The sequence below is a fragment of the Leptosomus discolor genome, chromosome 5 (genome assembly GCF_034619465.1).
Source record: "Leptosomus discolor isolate bLepDis1 chromosome 5, bLepDis1.hap2, whole genome shotgun sequence".
Classification (NCBI taxonomy): Eukaryota; Metazoa; Chordata; class Aves; order Leptosomiformes; family Leptosomidae; genus Leptosomus; species Leptosomus discolor.
In genome coordinates, this window is record NC_141395.1 from 48,826,823 (window position 1) to 48,852,090 (window position 25,268).

General features: G+C 37.1%; 1 protein-coding gene across 1 annotated transcript; it reads left to right on the forward strand.

The window, feature by feature from the left end:
• The first annotated feature begins 5,359 nt into the window (after positions 1-5,359).
• Positions 5,360-24,244, forward strand: HNF4G (hepatocyte nuclear factor 4 gamma). Its single transcript, XM_086466011.1, has 11 exons — positions 5,360-5,474; positions 6,399-6,405; positions 8,410-8,574; positions 10,185-10,279; positions 14,070-14,176; positions 18,010-18,165; positions 20,359-20,446; positions 22,559-22,711; positions 22,888-23,124; positions 23,614-23,736; positions 24,123-24,244. Exons 1-11 carry the CDS (start codon positions 5,360-5,362, stop codon positions 24,242-24,244), a joined length of 1,368 nt encoding a protein of 455 aa, XP_086322137.1.
• Positions 24,245-25,268: the final 1,024 nt, after the last annotated feature.

Genomic DNA, 25,268 nt, shown 5'->3' on the forward strand with positions numbered 1-25,268 from the left:
AACAGGCTTAGCCTAGATTTCCCACAAAGATTTGTACTTATGTTTCACCTGGCATGATTTGTTGCAGCTAATCTTACCACCTTCCCTAATAAGTGTGGTGTGAAAACCTGTTATTCAATTCTGGTACTGGCTTTGCTTTTGTAGTGTTTTATTTAACCACTAAATTTTTAGGACAAAGTCAAAAGGAAGATGCAAAATGAAAAGGCACAGAAGCATCTAAGTGCCATAAATTTGCTCGGTAAAGATGGTAGTTGATGCTGGGTTTGAGAAGTGTGTATGAGATGATGCCTTTAATCATCTTATTGGAAGCAGTTGTGCTGTGCATTTACTCTCATGATTCACAAGTTGTTCTGAAAAATCCTTTAACATTAACCAGCTCAAAGGCAACTTTGTCCTAGTTTGGCTCTGAACATTTTTTTGTGGGGGGAGGGGAACATGACAATGTTAAGAAACTTGTTGTAATGTTTGAGAGTTGTAGAGGAGTATAGCCATGTTTCCATCATGGTATTTAGGTCTTAAGCACAAAAGGCTATTTATTTTTCAAGAAGTCTAAGAACTTTGGTAATACACATTTAGATTTTATCACTAATTTTTAGATCTGATCCAACTCTTAACATTTTAATTTAAAAAATAAAAAGCCAGTGATCTGTATCAAATAAAGAAATACTACAGTGTTACAAATCTTTTCATGTCAAACACATCATAATTTTTTATGTTATAGAATACAAGCAAACATTTCCCAGTCATTACTCATGGACCATTTATGAGATACTTGGGGATGGGTAGCAGCAGAGCTGATGTGATGGTGACTGGCGGTGCTCTCCCTGGAGCTGAGGGTGTGTTACAGTAGAGGGACACTCAATTTCTGGTATCACATGGGCGTGTGCCTTTGTAAGCCAAAGATGAGATTCTCTGCTGGCATGCAGAAATTTGCACACCGCTTCCTGGGTAACAAGCTTTTGGCAAATAAACTTCCTAACTCAGAGGTCTTTGAGTTTCCTGTAGCAAGGAGATAGTCTGGCTCAGCTCGTACAGTTTCATTAGGGTTGGTTAGTCCAGACACCCTGTGTACCCTGTCTCAATGTGTGCACCAGCAAATGGGAGGGGAGACATATTGAAATGTGTGTTTTATCAACATACTGCATAAATATGCCATAAAGAAGATGCCTTCCGAGTATGTCCACCACAACTCACTGTACTTGGAAAACAAGAAATACTGTGAAGTTGTGTTCTTTACTCAGAACACATGAGAAACAAGGAAAAAAAAAAAGCTTTTAAATTAAGACTTTCTTCTGGGGACCTACAATTCTTACTAAGCTGGAATGATAAATGGATATATTGCTACTTATAAAAAAAAAAAAAAAATAAAACCAAACCTGTTGTCAGTAGTGATAGTAGTTTGAGATTTGTTTTTATTTTCGGGAAGACTTTTATGGAAATAACCTTGATTTTATTAGCTTGTGTTCTATTTTATACCACAATAAGAAAGAAAGATTACATTTAATGCAGAGAGCTGAACAATTAACAGGGTTAATAGTCTTAAAGATAAGATAGGAATGCTTTCAGTATGTGATTGTGAGGTCATCAGATTTAAAGAAAAAAAACAACAGAACCACACGAACAAAACCATTGTTGCGTAGCTTTCTCTTTCTTCACAATTACTGCAAAATTTATTTTGAAAAATCATTTCTCACTCAAGTTTACAGTATTACATATCTCAAAGGAGTGTTTTGCTATTTGAGTAATTACACAATTTTAAAACTTCTGTTTATCAAAAGCTAATATTTCTTGGCTGTCAGTAGTAGATGACTTGACTTAGAACTTGAAAGAACATCTCATACTACAAGCTGCAAAGTCATTTAGAATTTGAAAAACAATGCAGGTGACCAATATGAGAAGAAATCTGCTGTGTGCGGGGCTGAATGCTAGTGAACATTATAAAGCCTGGACTGACAGAGGACCAAAAGTTGTTTATCATTAGCTTCTTTCTGATCCACCTAAGGCAGAAAGAAAACATATTAATCACAGCATCACAGAATCAGAGAACGGTAGGGGTTGGAGAGGACCTCTGGAGATTATCTAGTCCAACCCCCCTGCTAAAGCAGGTTCACCTACAGCAGGACTGCATCCAGGTGGGTTTTGAATATCTCCAGGGAAGGAGACTGCACAACCTCTCTGGGCAGCCGGTTCCAGTGCTCTGTCACCCTTGGAGTAAAGAAGTTTTTCCTCATGTTGAGGCAGAACTCCCTGTGCTCCAGTTTGTGCCCATTGCCCCTTGTCCTGTCACTGGGCACCACCGAGAAGAGCCATTGACACCCGTCCTTTAGATATTTATAAGCGTTGATAAGATCCCCTCTCAGTCTTCTCCTCTCCAGGCTAAAGAGCCCCAGGTCTCTCAGCCTTTCCTCGTAAGAGAGATGCTCCAGTCCCCTCATCACCTTCATAGCCCTCCGCTGGACTCTCTTCAGTAGTTCTTTGTTCCTCTTGAATTGGGGGGCCCAGAACTGGACACAGCACTCCAGATGTGGCCTCACCAGGGCAGAGTAGAGAGGGAGGAGAACCTCCCTTGACCTGCTGGCCACACTGTTCTTAGTGCACCCCAGGATACCATTGGCCTTCTTGGCCACAAGGGCACATTGCTGGCTCATGGGTAACTTGCTGTCCACTGTGACTCCCGCATCCTTCTTTGCAGAGCTGCTCTCCAGTAGTACAGTAGTTATTTAGTATACATTAATTGTTCATGAGTTTTTACTTCATGATGCCAAAAATCCCCCAGAAAGCAGATTTTTGCAAACGCCAGATTTGACTGAAGAAGTTTCCTTAGCAAAACACGAGAAAATAGTATAAAGAACATCTTTCCTGTAGTGTATATTTTTCAATATTAAAAAACCAATTGAAATTAGTTTTAATATAACAGAAGTATGAAGGGCCAATTCAGTCCCTCTTTTTAGTACTCACTGAGGGGCCTGGTTTGCCAGTGCTGAAGAAGTTCTGCTAACAGCAGAGGAAATAGCAGGATTTGATCATGACATACATGATATCTTCCATCTTCCATTCATTCCCTTATTTTAAATTTACTCATATACTAGAATGATTTTGGGACTGGAATTTTGAGATAAAAGTCAGCTAGTCTTAGATATGTTTGTCTTTGTGCGACATACAATTTTGGTATGAAAAAGCCAGAGATTATTTATAGAAAATCTTATTAAAACATATGGACTAAGGAACAAAAGGTAATTCAAGTTAACATGTAACCTTTGTATATTATTTTAAGTAGCATATTTAATGCAATGAATCATTTGTCATGCAACTAGTAACTAGTTTTGACACAAATACTATACAAATACAACAAATTTCTGTAGCAAATACAACAGATTCTGCTAGTGAATAAACTTTTCAAACTGAGCCATCAGGTAGTATAAAATGATTCCATTTCATGATGGAACTACAGTGATTTCCTAAACAAATATGGCCTGTCAATAAACAGCTTTTTCATCAATATTAATTTAATGTGCTTTGAGAAACAGAAAAAAATATTAGCTATGATTAAAGACGGTGAAACTTTGTACACTTCCACTACTGTGTAACAGTACTTTCTGAGTAGAATTTCTTCCGTGATCATAGGCATGAAATAGTCTAATATTTCAGTCATAAAATTAAATATCTTATAAAATTCCGGTATATTATTTGTCTTCTCTAGTGTATGGGAAGTATTTGTAGTTATATTCATCATTAATAAATACAAATTAATAAATTGTCATGAATAAAAATGGAGGCAGAACATTATAGGTTTGCCTTTTTTTTAAAGTAGTAACTTTTACTTTTTTGAATATAATAATGGATGAGTGGTTTAAAGGAAAAGGAATAGCAGCAGGTTGAAAAGTACAGCCCCTGTGGAGACCCTCCAAAATCTGCGGAGAATTTGTGCAAGCAGTAAATGCTCTTAGGTTTGGGGATAGCATACAAGAATCCTGTTGTCATAATTATGTCACTGGACTCATGCTGGAGTCAGGAGGAGAACTGGCCTGAGACTGCATCTGTGTGACCACAAGGTGACAGGATGATTTGTGCCTCTCAGGTAACCTTGGGGACCTGGAAATTAGAAGGATGAATTTTGAAAAGCTTGTTTTCTAGGTCTTTTCCTGTAAATTTTCCTTCTTCACTTCTTCATGGGTAGCTTTTTTTTTTTCTTTTTAATCGAAGAGTTGTTTTATGGAGCCATTTTACAGCTGCTTTTGCTGAACAGCAACTGCAGGCACTCTTCCCATTCAAATAAGCATTTCAATGCTGTATGTACAGTTGTATACACAGTTACTGGCTCCTGTTAATTAAACGTAAACTGGGCAGTTTTCTTCTATATGTAATCACTAGCGTAACTATTCTTCAGCAGTATGAAGCGTAGTTTTCTGTAAAGAATTTATTGAGAAGTAATAACATTCGAAATTCTGCTATCCAACATTTAAAAGCACCCGATTAGCAAGTGAAATTCAGCTATCTTTCGCACAGATTCAAGCAGCTTTGCAGGAGGATTTTTAACTGGGTTTGTACATGCCATGTGTACCAAGTGAAGCAGGGGACCTACTTAGAGATTCTTTTCAGAGATGAATGGTATTTTTTTCCCTGTTCATCTGAATGGTGCTTGAAAACAACATGCTGCCATCACACCTTGTATGAAGAAGGGTTGGAGCAGGAAGCCACCTTCTGCAAGTGTGCAAAGTCCACTAGAGCCACAGTGTGCGATGGAGGGGATCTATAAACTGGCCTTGTTGCAGAGCTTGTGTTGCTTGAGCCCTTAGTTTAGCATGCCTACACAGCCAGCTCATTGCCACTGTTAAAGAACACTAACAGTTGTAAAAATGGGAGGGTTTTCAGCTGTGTCTTAAAATATGATGATAGATGTTTTGGGTATGAGGATAGTCCATACTCATATCACACTTCCTTATTGTTCTGAAGAGAGAGAGCAAAATAGCGTACGAAACTACAGTCTCTTTACATAGAACCACCAGGGTGGTTTGTTTCGGACCATTTGTACCACACATTGACCACAAAATGTGTAGCAGGGCATAGGAGACAGGAAGCTTCCTGCACGTCCTTGGGTTCACTCAAGAACTGGAACCAGTACAACTCCTGATAAGGTTATTCCATAAAGCATTCCAAGATTATCAGAAGGGTTGCACTGTATCATAAAAGAAAAAAAAACAACCAGGTAGAATATAGCATGCAGAAGCAGTTTTCCAGCTCCTCCCATTGCAGCATGTAAGTGACACAGTGATAGTTAACTTTGGATTATCAATCACTGTGAAACAGAATGTGAAGGTTGTACGTGTGAGTTGCTTTTTCACTAGTTTCGCATTCAGTGATGAGGGTCTCGGAACCAATACTAGACATGGAAATGGCAAACTACAGTGAAGTTTTAGATCCGACGTATACGGCACTGGAGTTCGAAACTATGCAGATTCTGTACAATGGCAATGGTGAGTTCTGCTCTGTGATGCAAAATCGAGCCAGTTAACAGAGAAAGTGAAGTTTAGTAATGCTATAAGGTGTTAGCTAAATGTTTTATTAATGGAGCATTTGGGGGTTGTTTTCAAACTACAAATCTGCTCTTTTACACTTTATCACTAACTCTAAGTTAATAACATTACAAGTCTTTAAGGAAAATAGAAGAGAGGTTATACGTAATAAAGTAACTGAACTGTACTGTCACCAGTCAGTTAATCAAAGGAAGAAAATAGTGTATTCAGCGGTTGTTTTATTTACTATAGGACAAATGAATAACTAGTATTGACAGTTTGGACATGAAAGTATTACTTCATATATAACATTTGAAAGGACAGGACAAAATTATCCAGAGGCTTATGAAAAAAATTAGCTACTGTTTCTCGATGCCTATTTTCTAATTGTTGGACTAGTATTTTATTTATTTAAATGTCAATCTAGCCTTTCTATGTATGTGTATATATGAACTAGAGTGATTTTTTTAAAAAATCACATTGGCTTTTAGAGCCTGTTTAGCTGAGAAAAAATCTTTGCATTTGGCTAATGTAACACTTTAACTTCAGGTGGAGTTTTTATTGCAATAAATTTTTTATAAATTCTATTAATAAGTTATGCTTGAAATAGGAAGCACACCATTTTATTCTGCCATCATTGAGTATACTGACCAAAAAAAGAGAGGAAATGTCAGTCTATTAAAGTGAAGAAAAGTATCAGGCAAATTAAGCTACTCTAAAATGGCTTTCAAATCTTCTAATATACTTTTAAAGTTGTTTTATGGTATCACAAAGTATAATTCATATATCTATGATAGGATGTATTTTTAAAAGGCAGAACAAGTATTTAGTGATTCACAGGAAAAATACTTAGCACCTGCGTTTCCACATATTCTTGCCATACAGAACCTAGGTTAGTTTTTGTTGTTGAGCTTGAAGTTTTATCTGAATTTCTGATGTTACTTTACAGCAAGCTTAGTGAACAGAAAGGTAGATTTCATTACTAATTTGGGAAGAAAAAACAAACCTTTATGCCCTAAGTGATTTTGAAGCTATCGACAGTGACCATGTAACTTTTAGATGATTTCTCTGCTTTTTGTTCTAATATGGGTGATTTCATTGGCCATTTGTTTTTTGCTGAATAGCACCCTTTCACATCTGTTAATGTTACATGAAATGGGAAAGCAGATTAGGGAGGTTATGCTGTGTTGCATTATGTGTTGGTGATAGAGCTAGTTAAATAATTCACTGTAAGTGATTAGTTTGATAATTATTAGTTATTAGATGTAGCCTTTTTCTGTGTAGAGTTTGCTCTGAGTTTAGCCTAAGCATTTTCTTATAGAATGTATAAAAATATTGCCTTGTGGCTAATGTGCTAGTCTGGAACTGAAAGCTCTTTCTTATGAACCTTCCTACGTGTTTTTTCTAGCTGTCTAAATTAATTAGAAACATTCAGAGAAGTTCACAAGCCGCATTCAGGCAGATTATGCAGTTGCGTTGAAGTCAAAGAATTTTGCAAACTCAAGTCAATTTCCCAGACATTTTGTTTCAGAATAATAACAAGGAAAAGAAGTATATACTTATATATATATACACAGCTTATGTTGCTATGAAATGTTTCATCATTAAACTTAAATATTGTATTTTTAATTATTTTGCTGTATCATTATGATGCAAAATTTAAAAACTCCAAAAGAAAGGTTTTATATTTTTCTAGCTAAAGTAGTTCTATAACACATTTTTAAAAATAGTTTTCCAGTCATCACAAACCTAGTTTTAAAATAATGTCTTTACAGAACTGCAATCTTACCTTTAAGATTTTGTTTTTATTTAATCAATTTTTAATATCATTCCTACCGATTATGTCTCTGTAAAACAGAAAAAATGTTACTTCTTCTCTCTTTGTCTAAAGAACTCTATTTAAATTGTAAGCTCTTCGGGACACAATTAAAATTTCATAATATATTTATGTAATGAATTTCAGTTGGATCTAGTGCAATATGAACAATAATATGTGTCAATATTAACAATTTTACTTTTCGACCTGTCCACTGTTCATCAGCTGATGTACTTGACTCCTGAATGGATGTTTGAATAACTAATGTGGCACTCTTTCCTCTCCCTGACTGAAGAACTACAAATGTTTAGGGCATATTGCAAACAGCTTTCCTTTCATAAAATCAGAAGCGTAACAGAAAAAGCTATTTTGCAATTATTTCTTTGAACATGTCTGTTAAACACAGTGACTCAAAGAAGAATAAATATGTCTGTTTTGATTACAGGTGAATTTCTTCAGTATTGTTTACCATATTCAGTGACTAATTGTTAATCACGTAGCTAATATTCTCTTGTGAAGTGAAGTCCACACCAATGTTCCTTTGGAAAATTTGTTCAAGGAAGTAACACTTAAACAGTCGTCTTTTTTTTTTTTTTCATTAAATATTGTGCAAAATCTGTTTTGTCTTTTTCTTTTTTAATGTTATGTATGCAATTGTATCTTTGTATGACAGTTGCCAGTTATTGACAGCTCCTACAAGAACTGATACACAAGACCTTTGCTGATTAGGCAACACTACTTTCTGCCAGCATTCCTCTTCATGTTAGTAAGAATGTATATGTAATTATACGTACAGAGTTACACTTTAATTTTTGACCTCTGTCAGCTGGAAAGAGTTTAGAATAGAATTATTTGTTGTTGCGAACTTCATAAATTCTGTTAACATCCCTATAACGTTGAAAGTGTTCACCTGCGTAAGAATGAGATGTAATCAGATACGCCGTCCTATATAGATAGTAAGTGGCCATTAAAAGAGAAAAGGCCAGAAAAAGCTTCTATTTAAGTACAAATTGTTCACGGGTTGGTTGTTGAAAGTGTTGTCCATAACTATGTATGTTGTTCTTGCCTCTCCCCAGACAGTTCAGGAGAAGCTGTCAACATGAATGCTGCTGACAGCGGGGTCAGTAGTCTCTGTGCAATATGTGGAGACCGAGCGACCGGAAAACATTATGGTGCTTCCAGCTGTGATGGATGCAAGGGATTCTTCAGACGCAGTATACGGAAAAATCACGTCTATACGTGCAGGTATTTCATAAGTTCATCTAGAGGCACTAAATTAATGAATTTAAGCAAAAATTACATTCAGACCTTTTCAGAACTATGTTGGCGTATTTTCAGCTTTTTCTTAAGGAATTCTAACCTGCATTTTTAATGAACATGTGGTCTATAGTATATTCTTATGACTGGAAAAAATGTCTTTTATTCAAGACTGTTTGATATTGCACATTCCAGATACTACATTCCAGATGTCTGTTGATATTGTTGATATTGTTACATCACTCAACAGCTGTTTCACCCTTTTATTTGTGATTTCAAAGGTCATCTCCCGGGAAAAAAAAAAAAAAGAACAAAAAGAGAAATTCTTATCTTTTCACTGGCAACGTGAAAAGTGTAATTCTTAACTGTTTTCTAAAAATACTTTTTAATTTTTTTCTTGTGAAGGCAGTTTCTGAATAGAAAGTCTAAGACTTATGAGTCATTTTAAGGGCAGTACAAGCGTATCTGCAGATCTACCCACTTTGGTGATACACTGCTCTTTTGAGTGACCATTTCCCCCCTCTGTCAGTCTGAATGACAGTCTGCTAATTTCTGGATGTCTGGCTGCCCAAATTAGCAAAGTGCAGGTCTGTGCACCGTGTTTGACAAATTGTTCTGTGCGTAAACAAGTCCATAAAGTGTCAGTTTTAAGCCATGCACGGAGCATATGGAAACCTCTGTGAGTTTAGACAAATCACTAAAGAAGAAAACCTTTTGTAGGAATGACTTGTTACTGGAAATGTTGTTTGCTACACTCTTCCTTCATTGCTTAATAATCTTATAAGGAAATCTCTCTGTTGTAGACATACCACAGTGATATGGCATAGGTATAACCCTAAAGTGGTGTGACAAGGGCTAATATAAGTGATTTCAAGAAAAGCTCTGCAAAACATAGATCTATTTATCTAACAAACACATGCACAGCAAAAAGGCAGAAGCAAACAGGGAGTGTGTGGAGGGGGATGGCTCACATACATTCCCCCTTAGGCATACCTGTAGATGTACAGGAGAGCTCGGGTAAACCTTCTTGCAGTGTCACGCTCTGTGTGCTTCCTCATGTCTTTATTTCATTGTAGTGTTAGAAAATTTTCCTCCCATTTCCTGTTCAAGTTGCCATCTGTAATGATTCAACATTTAGCTTGTTCATTCATATCTCCCAGAAGGAATAAACTTTGCCAGCCAAGGGTACTGGTTTTGCAGCCAAGGGCTCCTCTGTGGCATTTTCCTTGATTGTCATTTCCTTTTTCTATTTGTAGCTTTTCTTTTTTTTTGCCCACCACCACTTGATGCAGCCGGTTACTGACATATCTCACAAATAAACTGGGGTGTTAATGATGCATATAACTCCAAAATTTTCCGCAGTTGCCTATTCCAATGCGTGTATATGTCTATACACACACATACATTCCTGCAAACTGAGCAGGTATGAAACATGCCTCAAGACTGATTAATTAAAAAAACCCCAACAAAACAACAGAAGAAGAAAGTCTGCGGTTATAGATATTATCCTGACAGGCCAAGTTAGTTGGGTTTTTATTCATAATCAGTGTGCTGCTTTATTAATGCTTTATACATGTACCTTTTCTTGTCTCTGATAGATTCAACCGGCAGTGTATCGTTGACAAGGACAAAAGGAATCAATGCAGATATTGTCGTTTAAAAAAGTGTTTTCGAGCAGGAATGAAAAAAGAAGGTAATGGAGTCGTTTATTATTTTAATTAGTCTTAAAATGTAATAAAAATTCTAAAAAATTCCAGCAGAATAGTGCGATGGGAAGTCTGCTATAATGCCTTCATGATGGAGAAATGCTTTTATATTGAGGTGAAATATGCATCATCTAATTTTCAGGTGGGTAAGCAGTTCTAACACTTTGAGTATTAGCAAATGCATGGGTTTAAAGTGAATTTGCAACTGTTCAATCCATGAACCCTGGCACCAAAATTCATTGGATCCTAAGTGTTGAGCCATATCCTGGAAAAGTTTGAAGTGCGAGGTTTTAATTATAATTTTTACCAAATTTGAGTCATAAAAACTCTATCTGGGATTTTGTTTCTACCCTGAGTAATGACAGTGCCAATTAACTGATTCCTCCCTTAAATTTAAATGTTTGAAGCCTTTTAAGCCAGAGGAAGGAGTGAAAAAGTAGTGGTGAGAACACTAGTGGTAGCTGTCAGTGGACTGTCCACATTAATTAAAAAATATCTAACCTCAATTGGGCTTAATATAGGAAGATTGTTACTTAGACGTCTCGCTGACAGACATGAAGAAATATGGGTGTCACAGTGTTCCTCCTGTCACAGTGGGAAGACCAGACAACCATAGGAGCAGAGCAATAGGGAAAGAAAGGCAGTGGGAATATCAGTGGGATTTTTTTATGTTGCGTGGTTGGGACTGTTGCTTCACTGGCAATTATAATATAGAGGCAAAAGGCATCCTGAACTGAATCAAACAAGCACTCAAAAATGGTCCATCACAAACTTTGCTACCTGTTTTCTCTGGAGCATGGTGTATGTGCCTGAAGGCCAGTCTGCATAAGACTGCACAGTTCTCCTCTACTGTAACTAGACTATAACATTTTTAGTCTATACATAGCTTTCCTAAGATGAAGGAAGCTGTTTCTTTATGCTCTTATATATCTATACTATAGTACTGCTTTGCTAGTGATCAAGTTTTGGTATGAGGTAAAATGGATTTTCTCCTTGCAGCTGCATGGGGATATTCTAGACAGCATTACACTGTGTATGTATGAAATTAAATTTGCTAATGCTTGTGGATCTCCTTGAACATGGTTTAGCCTTTTGGAATTTGAGCCATTAAAATCAGTAACATATTGTATATATATATCTTACCAAGCTGACATGAAGAAAAGGGAAGACCTGTGTGTTCACAGCAGCCCGGAAAGTTTTGCAGAAAGCAGAACTTCACAGACTTTCAAAACCTGAAATTAAAGAATAGTTTAGCTCAGAAGGGACATCTGGAAGGCATCTAGTCCAGGCATCCATTTAAAGCAGGGCTAACTTCCAGGTTCAGTCAGGTTGCTTGGGACTCTGTCCAGGCAGGTTTATACAGTCCCTGAGAGGGTAGATTCCATAACGTTTCTCAACAACTTCTTCCAGTGCTTGACCACCCTTATTGGGAAGAGTTTTTTCCTTATAACTAATTGGAATGTGTCTTACTGCAGTTAGGGTAGTGTCCATTGTCTCTTGTCCTTTCACTGTGTGTCTGAGAAGAATCTGTCTCCATTTTCTGTAAATACAGAAATTAAGACCATCCACTTCCATCTTGATCCTCTCTTTTTCACGTAAACTAAGATGCCTCACTCTGCTCCACCTTGTGTGTCTTGTGTGTTACATCTCCATAGCCCTCTGCTGGACACTGCCCAGTTTTCTAGCGTTTTTCATGTACTGGGGAGCTCAAAACAGAGAAATAATCACTTCCCTCGAGACGCTACTGCAGCTCAGTACATGGCTAGCTGCCATCGCCATGAGGCACGCTGCTGACTCATGTTTATGAAGTGAAAATATATCCTGCACAAAACTTTTAACCTAATTTGCACAGCTCTGCCTCCTCTGGTCCCACTACCTGTAAAACTTTCATTTTTCATTGCGTCCAAGCCATGTTTATTCAAGGCTTCCCAGTGCTAAAATAATTCAAAGCTCTGAACTGTAAATTTCACTGCTCATGTGTTGTTATATACCTCTCTAGAGCGTCAGGGGATGTCTCGCAGAGTAAGCATAGCATAGTCTATACCATAGTTTCTCAGCTTGTTTCTAGCAATTTGCTTGCTTTTCTTCAGGGTGAAGGCGAGAAGGGCTTCAGCTAGTAAAAGCCATACAAGCCCTCTTTGAGCAGATATTCCCCCTTCTTCATGGAGTCTCTGCTTAAGGCAATTTTAGCCTGAACTGACAAAAAGGCTTTAGCAAAATACACAACCCAGTCTAATAAACAAAAATTATGCATACACAGGAGAAAATGGAAGCATTTCGCTAGGAATCTCAAAGCGCTCCACCAGTGACTTTCACGACTGATTGTCAGATTAGCTTACTATTTTTCTAATACTCATCAGCACTGACCTTATTTTAATTATCTGTGTAGCACAAGCTGCAGAGATTCAGTGAATGGTTTTTTTTTTCTCCATTCTTTTAAAGCAGGTTCTATTTTTTTGTTTCCTGTCTATGTGAACATTTAGCACTTTGTGTTTATCACTGCACAACTTTTCATACTGTGACCTTAATAAAAGTCCTATCAGTGAGTGTCCTTGGCAAAAAGTTAGTACACCTCTGGAATAAACTATGTGCATTGTTCAGATAAACTCTGAAAACTATTCAGTATATAGAATATTTTATTTTTTTTTTATTGAAGCCTTTGGTACTGCTCCTGAATTCTGTAATGCAGATTGTTTCCCACAAAATAGCAAACATATCTTTGGAAATAAAGCTGCTGCTAAAAGATGATGAGATTCCTTGTGCAATAAAAAGATTTTGATCAGCACAATTTTTTTTTCTTTTCTTTTCTTTTCTTTTCTTTTCTTTTCTTTTCTTTTCTTTTCTTTTCTTTTCTTTTCTTTTCTTTTCTTTTCTTTTCTTTTCTTTTCTTTTCTTTTCTTTTCTTTTCTTTTCTTTTCTTTTCTTTTCTTTTCTTTTCTTTTCTTTTCTTTTCTTTTCTTTTCTTTTCTTTTCTTTTCTTTTCTTTTCTCTTTGGCCTAACCTTGGACATGATCTAGGTTTTAGAAAAATCTGATTGATAGTTTTATTTTTTCTTCTTCCTTCAATTCAAAAGTAAGCCTCATTGCTTCATAAGCCTTGCTGCGTGTGCTGATTAAGGATTCCTTGTACAAAACGCTTTCAACTGCCTTTTTTTAGACTCCATGAGACCACACTTACTGGCCTGAAACTTTTTTTTTTTTTTTTCACTTAGTAGAAGTTCTGTAAACTCGCTAGGAATGCAATGGCACTGAGGACGAGCACAAGATTCAAGTTTCAAAATTATCTTACTAGTGAATTAAGTTCACGGTTCATTCCTCTTTCAGGGTTTCTCACAGGAGAGCAGGAATAGGGTGTTCAGACTTCCTCTGACAGAGATTTTATCAGTGGTGGTTCTGTACTGCTTGACCTGTTCAGCAGTCAGGAAATGTCCATTTCTGCCATTATTGTAAAGCCTCACTTATTGAATTGGTTAAAATAACAAAAAGACAGCATGTGTTCAAGTTCAAAGGAAGAAAGAGGCTTTCTGTAATAAAGCCATTCGCAAAAGTGCTGATAATTCAGTATCTATCTACAATTAATTACATGTAGTTTTTACAGGCAAACAGCATACAGATAAAGACCATAAACATGTACTGTCATCCTTCCTCATTACACAGAGCACAGGGTGTTTTTTGAATGTCATACCTTTTGCTTCTTACAGTTATCTAGTAAACTTCTGAAATGATATTGTATGGCAATGTCTGCAAGTCGATAAATGAGATTATTATTCTTTTCCAGCCGTACAAAATGAACGGGACAGGATAAGTACAAGAAGAAACACTTTTGATGGCTGCAACATTCCCTCTATTAGCACATTGTCACAAGCTGAGACACTCTCCCGTCAGGTACTGAAATCTACCACAAAATTACTTGTTGACTTTAAGACCATTTTTTCTAAAGTTAAATACTTTTCAGTTTCTTATTGTATTAAATATGATTACTGAGATTATGTTCTTCTGCTTCCAAAACACACCCAGCATCCTCTTCCCAATGTGAGAATCAGTAACAGCATACATTCTTAAAGCAAAGTCAATAAAAATTTCTACTCTGTCCTAGCAATATGTCCTAGGCACCTTTCTTAATAAAGCTTTATGGTTCTTACTGCTTTTAAATCAGTTGCTGTCTCAGGCAGCTGGTGGCATCTATCTATCCTTGAGGCTGGCTTTCCCATGACACATTAAGGAAAAAATTGTCCAAAGCCATTACATTCAAAGGGGTGTGGACACTCATTTCCTTACGTTATTTTGAAAATCCCATTTTTAGTATCCGTAGACATTATAAATAAGGCAAACAGAAGTGTTCCAACCGCAGAGTCTATTCACATCTCACTTTTAAATTTTCTTTGTCTCATCTGAACTTAATTTTCTGTGGGTTTTTTGGTGTTTGTTTTTTGGGTGGTTTCCGCCTCCCCCCCTATACAATCAATTGCTGAATGGAACAGACTGCAGTCCTTTTCTGCACCTCAGATAAATCATGGTAATTGATTCTGCATTCTTGCACCTTTTACTAACTTGCTTAGAATTTAACTGCTACCTTTATGATTTCGTGCTGACTGATTTATACATCCCCAAATGTTTTGTAATCTCATCCTTTACCAGCATCTCTCTTAGGGTGGAACTGTCTGTAAAGAATTGATGTAGGAATTACTGCATGATAGTCTTTGGCACATATTGCATGACTGTGCAGAGTAGATGAACATAATGGACCTTCCTACCTTTCATACCTATACAGTATGAAAAATATACCTATTTTTACCTCCTTAGTATTTCTTTGAACTTGCTTATTGAACGCTTTTTTTTGTGTTACTCACTTAATTTCCAACTGATATATGCAATTCAGGAATAAGAGCTGTCTTAAACAGAATCACATGCTCAGCCTTTCCTGCTACAAAGTTCTTTTCAGACAGTAGATGCCTGGCCTAAAACATCACCCTGTGTATACACAGAAATTTATTCTACTTATTATTTGTTATCTTGTGGCAGGAGAGAATTGCTCGCAGTATGCCAAGCATATATGAAGACACACTCTTGACTAAAAGGTCACGTTAACGTGATGGAAAAGTAAAATCTTAAATGTCCTTGTTTCCCCCTCAATTGAGTAGGTCTGTAAGATGAGTTCAGTCCTGAGGAGAGACTTAGAAGAGGTGGTAGTGTCACAAATCATTGGCAAAGTCCTTCACCTGTGAAATGAGGAAGGAGGTGGCATTCATCCCTTTTAAAATTTTCATATTAAAATAGGGAAAAATAGTTATTTTGTCCCTGAAGATCCATTACAGAGGGAAATTGTACAAGTATACTTTTTCTCCTACAAACCCAGGAGAGGCCTCCAGGGTTGTGTAAATATGAAAGGGGTGTGCTGGGCTCTCATAGGAGTAAAGGCATGTGTGTCTGATGGTTTTCAGGACAATAGGGGTATAGGGCTATATTATCATGTTCACCAAGTTATTAATGGGTATATGTTGCACCAGGAGAAGTTTCATCTCAAGAGAAGAAATAAATTTTATACAATGAGGACAATCATTCACTGGAACAACCTTCCCAGGGGTGTGTTGAAGTCCCCATCACTGGAGATGTTCAAGATACAATTGGACAGGGTGCTAGGTGATCTCATCTAGGCTCCCTTTCCCAAAAAAGGTTGGATAAGATGATCCTTCAAGGTCCCTTTCAAGCTGGGCTAGTCTATGAAGTCAGCGACTCCTGTGTTGCACTCCAGAAATGAGAGGCAAGTTAAAGCAAGAGAGAAATAGAAAGAGGAAAGTTCACTGCTTCATATCCTTGTGAAGAGATGTGACCCTAGGAGTTCCTAATGAACTCCATGGGAGTCATCCTGCAAATCCCCAGCAGAAGCTCGCCAAGTAATTTCAGCACAAAGTTTATAGCTTGTCCTATAAGATGTAATAGATAAAGATGCATAGCTTTGATTAAAAGATATTAAAGGAAGTATAATATATTAAGTTCATGAGTCAGTAAGTCTAACAGCTAAACAATCTGCCTGTTCTTTCCCTTCTTGAATTAACTTCTAGTTGGTGCATTGTGGTATCTTTTTCTGGTAGATCAGAGCATCTCCTACTATCAGAAATGTCTTCTTTGTGTAGGTTCTTTTGAATCATGATCAAGACTCAGTTTACTCTTCTGGAAAAAATGAAATATGTTGAATTTCTTTTCTCTCTGTACTGAAGGTTTTCCAGACTGCATCATTCTGGTAGCTCTCACCAGAATGATATTCAGTATTTTCAACTTAGTTTTTGTAGAACAAATGCCAGAAATGGACTCATGATTACAGAAGGAATTTCACGATTGCTCTGTCTACAAAAAGACAATATCTCAAGCCTTTTTCCTACGTGATAGCCTTTGAATTATGTGTCTGAGGATTTTTTCACCTGCCTGGCTGCTGTATTTCCCTGAGAACTAGTGTTCAGCTGGTTAGCCATTATTGTCTAAGCTGTTTTCAGTGTTTTAGACTACTGAATTATGTAGGAAGCACTGAGCTTTAGTTCAGAAGTGCAACTCCTTTTTACCACCCAAGGGTAATGGGCTTTCACTACAGATCCATCCCGCTGGGGGATTTAACATGGACTTGGGAATGAAGGGGATCTGCTAGGAGTCAACCTAAATAGCATCCACAATCCTGAAATTTGTAGGAATACAGTATTGGAAGATCAAAGAGGATTTTGTTTGGTGGGGGGAATAATCAAACTACAGAATTTCCTGACTATGCTTTCTAATAAAACGTAAGTTGAAAGTCAGTTTCATGTACAGTGGTGGGGTTTTGTTGTTGTTGTGCAGGGATCCTTTTCTTTTTTCTTTTTTCTTTTTTTTTTTTTCTTTTACTTATACTTTTGCTTTTGCTTTTGCTTTTGCTTTTGCTTTTTCTGTATCTTTTTCTTCCCTGGTATGATAGCAGCTATAAACTGATGTTCTCTTCTCAGGCTTGGTTTTATCTTAAATTGTCTTTCCTGCCTGGCTTCAGTGCAAGCCTGGTTTTGTACCTTTCCTTGGAAAGTCATTAAGAATTTCAGGTTTTGTCTCAGTGATTATATGAAAGTGCCCCAGCTTCAGGCCTAGAAAGATATTGCTCTCCTCTTATTTCACAGAACACTGTTCACTGCAGGTGATCTAATGCACACTCATATCCTTTACATATGCTCTGAAACATATCAGGCCCCTGCCTATACTGCTGCTTCTTCATTGCAAACCATTCTCCTCCAGGCACTAAAAAACTCCTGTTTTACCTTCTAAAGTTAATGATACTTATCTTTTCATGAGAAGAACATGCTAACCCTTTATCTCTCTTTTTCTTTGCCCTTAATGTTACTGCATGCCCCTATGAGCTCTTTTTTTTTTTTTCTGGAATGAAGTTATGTCTACCATTTTAAAGGAATTAAGAAGCCCACCTTCCCCCCTACAAACTGTAAGGGCTCTGCTATATTTAAAAATAGTATTTTGGAGTGAGAAGATACTGTATCATTATATGAATAGTGTAATTTTTAATGTTTGTAGTACACACTAGTAACAGTGGGAAATAAAATTTTATAATTTACATGCAGCCTAATGAGCAAGGAAATTCTCAAGAATATGAATGATTACTGCTGTATTTTTTTCTTAAATATGCTGTTCACCAGTGAAAATGCAAAGATACGTAATCTGACATTGTTAATTTTTTCTCCCACTATGGCCAGATCTCAATCCCCAGCCCTGGTGCTAGCACTGACATAAATGTTAAGAAGATTGCTGGTATTAGTGATGTCTGTGAATCTATGAAGCAACAACTTTTGGTCCTGGTGGAATGGGCTAAATATATTCCAGGCTTCTGTGAATTACCACTGGATGACCAGGTATAAGAGGAGACCAAAGAGAGAACTTTAATTACTGTCCTGTTATTTCTGTGATATTTAAATGTTATGATTAAACACTCGGTTTTTGTCTGATCAAATAGAGCTGGGTGCTAGATCTACCATCATAAAGCTTTTTCAAGTTTTGAAATAGCAGCACCACAAAAAAATACCCAGAGGAAATTGATCAGCCTCTAGCACATTAACAAAAAGAAGAGGCAAACCAGTATGTCTTTCAGTGTTTTGTGCTTTCTGTGTTCATTTGGAAGCAGAGATACCAACTTGCATGCAAGAAAGAAAAAAAATTTGTAAAAAAGCCATGCTTTTTTCTGACCTTGCAAAGTACTTGTTTCGTGTTCACCTTTCGTTATAATATGGTTTAAGACAGCATGTTATTTAATTTGAAGTAGGTCTTCTCTACTTGAAAAAAATAAAAGCCAATGGAATCTCAAACAAATGCCAAACATACTAATACCAATCCGTAGTAAATAATCTTTCATATAATGCAATGTACCAAAATTATATTGTATATAGTGAGTGTAGGGGAAAAAGCATCAAACATTGAAAATTCTCAAGGTTTTTTATGACAGAGGTCTGATCTATCATCACATCTGTAATATATCCTAGCGTATCACTGGGTTTTAGAGTGAGTTGTGCTGGCACACTCAGAACCAGTGTCTCCATGTTGCGGTAAGTAGTTCTTTCATCGTCCGCCTGGGCAGAAGGTTAGTTCACAGCTCGTGGTCTCTTGATTCCACTCCAGCAAAATCTGATTCAACTTGAAAATGACTCTGTGGAGTGAAATTATGTTATTCCTGCCTTTTGCTTCTCCAGTCTCAGTTTTTAACAAAATCCTGCAAGGAGGGTTAGATCATTCTTGGGTTTGAGTCTCAAACTGAGCTCATTCCATCTTCTACTCTTCCTCAGGAGTATGGAGGGCTTTCAGGCTGCAGAAGACCCCCCAGAATAGGAGCTTAATAATGTCTTTGCAGACCCAAGAATATGATATGTGCATGCAAGCGCAACGTACTGGAATAAGCTAAAAATCTGTTCATGTGAAAGAAGGAGAATTTTAAATACATTGGTTACACAAGGGCAACAAAACCAAGCAAAAATACTGATGGTTTTATTGTTAAGATGTCATGAAGGAAAAGACAAGGGATCAGACCTCATTAAAAAGTTCCTGTCTGTATTTTAAAAAAAAAAAAAATCAGCTTAGAAAGATGGGCTGAAAACAGCCCTGCGGTGCTTGAAGAGTACATGTTGGGAAATACTCCGGAACGTACCTTAGAAGACTAGTGACAAAGGTATTGGGAGCTAAAACAGATGCCACTTCTGCATTTGTGATAGCCTCTTTCTAAGGGGCATTGTGCATTTAGTTATAAAATAAACCATCTGGTTTTGAACAAAAGATTCTTGATCGGGGAATTAGCCTGATACAGACCATAGAGCAGGCCATAGCAGGTAAATTAACTCTGTGGAGAACATGAAAATTCTTAACACGTTAAGTATTCTTAGGTGCTGTGTACCTTTACATCACTCATAAAGTATTGGCTTGGATTTATAAGAAAATAATTACTTGCCAGAGGAGTTTCTTGAGGAAATAGAGGCCAGCACTGAAGTTTCAAGCATATGTTAAAACCAAAGGAAAGTAAATAGGTGATAAAGAGTAAACTGATGACCACATTTTTAAATGCCTTCCTGCTATGAATCAGGTTTCTTTTTTGTTGACAGTAGTGGATATTTTAGTGTATCTGTCTTTGTTGGGGGAAAAGTGCCAAGTAAATTTTTGGGTCAAGGTGAAAAAAAGGAAGCACTGATCATGCCTAATTGTCTGTAACAGTTCATTCCAGCCCATTGGAGTCTTTAGTGTCAACTTAAAACTCCAGAGGAAACTTTGTTAAGGGCATAGGCACTAGGAAGTAAATTCAAGTATTGGATTTATTGAGAAGTATTTTGCAGAGCCATGTTTAAAATCTAGACCAAATGCTAGAAGTGACATAGGATGGCAATTTAATTATAGTGTGCTCTTAGTACAGTGTTAAGGTTTTACATTAATTTTACATTAGAGTCTCAACAGTCTTAGACACGTGCCTATAGCTGAATACACTCACAGTAATATGCATTGCCATTTCTTTTGCCCTTATTGGGACTTACTGCTTTATCTTCTAATGAGTCTGCTGTTTTTTTCTTGAGGTTGCCCTGCTAAGAGCACATGCTGGGGAACACCTGTTGCTTGGAGCAGCAAAACGGTCCATGGCATATAAGGACATTTTACTTTTAGGTAAATATTGGTTTTGTTTTAATTAATAATGATGATGTTATAGTACATTAGCAACCATGTAATCACATAAGTGGGACAACTGTTCTGGCACAATCAAAGCAACACATTCTGTGAATGCTAAATAGCTGTTAATGACATAATGTCATGTGCTGTGTTCCAGCAAAAGCAGGTGGACAGTTTTCTGTGAGTTAATACAGCAAAAGTTTTGTTGGATACCAGAAACCACAATTAAGGGAGTTCTTGGCAAATTACCTCCTCACACTAGCATCCTTTCTGCACCTTTGTCCCATTAAAAAAACAAAACAAAACAAAACAGAACAAAACAACTACCAAAAAAATCCATAAAAAAACTTTGCTTAAGAGAGGAGCAGCCAACCTGTGGTCCATGTACTTCTTTCAGTCATCATGCAAACCATTTATCTGGAGCTTTCGCAAGAGCCTTTCAGACCTAGTCAAAGAAGACCCTATAGGCTAGAAAATTGGGTAGCCTGTTCCCTGCAACTCGCTTTCCCAAGAGCCCTCTCACTGCTGCCTTGGTGGTGTCCATTATGTAAACAACATGCCTGTGGTCCCCTGCCATGTGGGAGATGGGTTCATCCGTGGCAAGGTGAGGAGTCGTGCCTGCATAAGCATGTTCTTGGTGACTTGAAATGGCTCCTTCACTGAATTACAGAGAGCATGAGTGTTAGGGAGAGGGACGTCGTTGGGTGGTGGAAGCGTGTCTTCTCTTCATTGATACCACAGAGAGGCACGCTAATATGATGAGATGTGTGCCTGTGTGTATGGTGACGCCATGAGGCATTTGTTAGCATTGTTTGACACAATACTCTGCCAGGCTGAAACGCACCCTCCCAAAAATGATCTCATTAAACATGTGCTGAACTTGGGCTTTTGTAAGAAAGTGTGTAGGTCGTCTTGGACGGGATTATTGATGTGAGGCAAGACTATGCAGAATATGGACTCACATCCATATGTACAATGATATAATATGGTACAAGGAGATTTTCTACTACTTCTTCTCCTTCCTTGTTGGGCCTGCCTTTTCATAGCTGTAAATCTGCTTGAATTTATTTTTACGCGTATCATAACATTAAAAGAACAAGGGCTCGTTCTGGAGATTTTACTTTCACCAGCAATCCTTTCAAGATTAAAAATATAGACATTACTTTCTTAACCTAGTTCTTTCTCTAGATACAGTTGTACTGATGAAATTAACATAAATAAAAAGGAAATATTTGCAGTTTTATTTGGGTTAGTAGGTAATAAGGAAAAGAAATGACAAAATAATAAGCAGAAAATTGTAGTCAATATCACCAGCATCAGCATATATACCAAAAGAAACAATTTGATGCTCCGAGGCTCATTTCTGCTACTTGCCCGTAGATACCTGTAAAGCTTATGAATCTTTTTGGCATAGATCTCTTGTTATTTAATCATCAGCTTTTCTTTCAAAAACTGCTTGGTGTCTTCTGGAAGGTCTGTGGCTTTTCCAGTGTTCTCACCACTCTAGTTAGATGATTTCTGGACAGAAGGTGAATTAAGATGCCGTGATGGACTTCTCCAAAATGGAAACTGAAAATTAAAAGAGCAGGAAAAAAGATTTCTTTACTGAAAATTTAATGATGCTTCCAAATTTTATTAGGAATAATAGAAGCATCTAGTAGAAAAAAGGCATTCCTGGTGTCTTCTCTGGAGAAGGCTTCTTTGTCCATTGACAAATCCTGATCATCAGCTTGGGATATATTATTTTAATGGGAGAAGAAGAAATTTTAAGATCAGTTTGCGATTATATTTATCCATTATGTGAAGATAAAGGCCTACTTGCTCCATACTTGTGCATTCAAATATGGGCGTCGGCCCTGTGGACTAATCAGTAACTGTACATATTCGCATATTTACACGCACAGATTATTTACTGGGTGATAGCTATATTTTGCACGTATACTCTGTTTGCAAAGAACAGTTTTATATGACACAAAGGAGAGTTATTACTTAAAAAAAATATTAATTTGATTAAGAAAAATGAAACATGCTTTTGAAAATGGGTTTCATCTTGTACATTACATCAAAGTCTTTTTCCTAATCCACATGTTGGTGTTCTTTCTCTCTAAGGCAACAATTACATAATCCATCGCAACAGTACTGAAGTAGAGATCAGCCGAGTGGCAAATCGGATTCTAGATGAATTAGTTCGACCCTTTCAAGAAATTCAAATAGACGACAATGAGTACGCCTGCTTGAAAGCGATCGTGTTTTTTGATCCAGGTACCTTTTCAAAAATATCTTGTGGAATTATTTTACATGTGATTATGTTGAAAGTAATTTTTGTTGATGTAGCATCTGCTCATGTTATCTGTTATGGAAAAGAATAAAATGAAAAAAAGTAAGATGCTCCTCACAAATCAATCTAATTTGACTTGAAAGTTTTGTCATTTTTTAAGATGCAAAAGGCCTGAGTAATCCAATGAAGATTAAGACCATGCGGTTCCAAATCCAGATCAGTTTAGAGGATTATATTAATGACCGTCAGTATGACTCTCGAGGAAGATTTGGAGAACTTCTGCTTCTACTGCCTACACTCCAGAGCATCACTTGGCAAATGATTGAGCAAATACAATTGGTTAAACTATTTGGAATTGTTAAAATTGACAGTTTGCTTCAGGAGATGTTACTGGGAGGTAAGCTAACAACTTGTTAAATTTACCGTGCTGTGTTACGTTGAATTTAGCATACTAGGATGTTGAGGGAATCGTGATGTGAGCAAGCACTTTGACCACTGCCTCGCTGGCTGAGCTTGAAGTCATATGCTCATTAGCTAAAGCCTTCTTGTCTTGGCTGCTCATCTTGTTAACTCAGTTTTACAACCTCAGATTGTACTGTGTACTTCTCAGTCATTGCCAGGTATCTAGACATATAATTCCCTTGGCAGATGGAAGAATCCTTACAAATATTTCATGAAATCCACTGTTAATGCAGTCAAAACATTGATAATAAACACAGTGCTTAATATGGTTGAAGTCTGGTTAAATTGTTTAATGAATACCCAGAGGCAATTATTCAAATTGCCAATCAAAATATTTGCTCTGCGGAAATGTAATTATTGAAGTATAAGTCACTGGCAACAACATGCTCTTTTGAATTGATAGATGCTTGTGTTATTTTTGCAGGTACTTCTAATGATGCTAGTCATCTGCATCATCCAGTACATCCTCACTTAGCCCAAGATCCATTAACTGGCCAAACTATCCTCATAAGTTCAATGTCTGCTCCTGTACATACAGAACAGATTTGTAAGTAATTGCAAGTTAGCCTTCTGTCATAACTTTTCACTGTTACATTTAAAAATTTTAATTAGAATGGTGGCCTGTCAGTGCACATAGAGTTATTTCATAAGCATTCTTAAATTAAAATAATTGTGCATTAAAAACTTCTGTATCTAAACAGTGCTAAGTAAGAGACTTTGGCCTGAACTTAATCTAATTTTTAAAATTCAGCATCATTCTGATATATCGTTGTTTTCACATGCACAATTTTTAATAAACTAAAAATTAAAATATCCTATTTCCCTAGCATGCCAAACGTAACAGAACACCCTTTCAGCACAGTACTATGTGTGTGTGTATGCAGAGCAGGCCAGAATATAAAAATACGTAATTCTTCCTATATTCTTTTTCAGCAACTCCAGAAACTCCATTACCTTCCCCTCCTCAAGGCTCTGGGCAAGAATACAAAATGTCTACAAATCAGGCTTCAGTGATTGCACAGCAATCTATTTTGAAACAAAAACCTTTGGGATAATGTTTCTGTCTCTTACTTGTCCATCCGTCCATCCATCTGTCCGTCCATCCATCCTTCCTTCCTTCCCTCCCTCCATCCTTCCCTCCTTCCTTTTTATGCACTATATAAATTGGTAGGACACTTGCACATTTAAAATCTCAGGATGATAAAGGAAATTATTTCCTCAGCAGCCACTACTGTGGGTGTTTCTTAAAACACCTCATGTTTTGGGAAGTAATACACACTGTTCTAACTGTGGACACTGCAGTCTGACAAATATGTATAGAGATTGATACTATTTTTAGATCTTTGAACTGCACAGATTCATTTTTTATTACCTGTTTTAGTTGTTGTCTTAATATTATTGTTTTAGATGTGTATATAATTTTTTCATTGTGACGGAACTGGTTAGTGCTTGTTTAGCTGTGAATTGTAGACATGCAAAAGCGGGCTAATCAGACAAAAGCCAAGATTCCATTAATAGTGAAACGGTAGGCTACCAAACAAAGCACATGCATTAAATAAAGAGGAGAAAACACTTAATGGACAGAAATACCCAACTCATTTATAAAAAAGTCTTGATTTAAAAGAACCATCTCTTTCAAGTAAAATTTCAACAAAAGAGTTGAATCCTCGCTGATTACCTATTTGTATGAATTGGAGGGCTTGCCACGGGCAAGTGTGTTTGAGTACTTTTAAAAATCTGTATCCACAGTAATGTCTGCGTCGGTCAATCAGACAGTGCCAAGGCATGGGTGCTAGCATTTCTGTTGCTAAACAGTTGGAGCAAGGACTGGTATGGGTTTTGCTCAGGACTAACTAGTGCTCTCCCAAACAATTTCTGGGCACACTTCAGGAATTAGGCCAGTCTAGGGACACTTTTCACCAGGTGCTTTGAATATGACCACCCCTCTTTAGGGACACAGACAGTATAACTAGGAACATGGCCAGACCATGCCACTTGACCTCAGGGTTGGAGTATAGACTTTGTACTGTTTGATTTGCAAGTGTAAATGTAGCCATTGTGTTTATTTGCCTAAGTGGC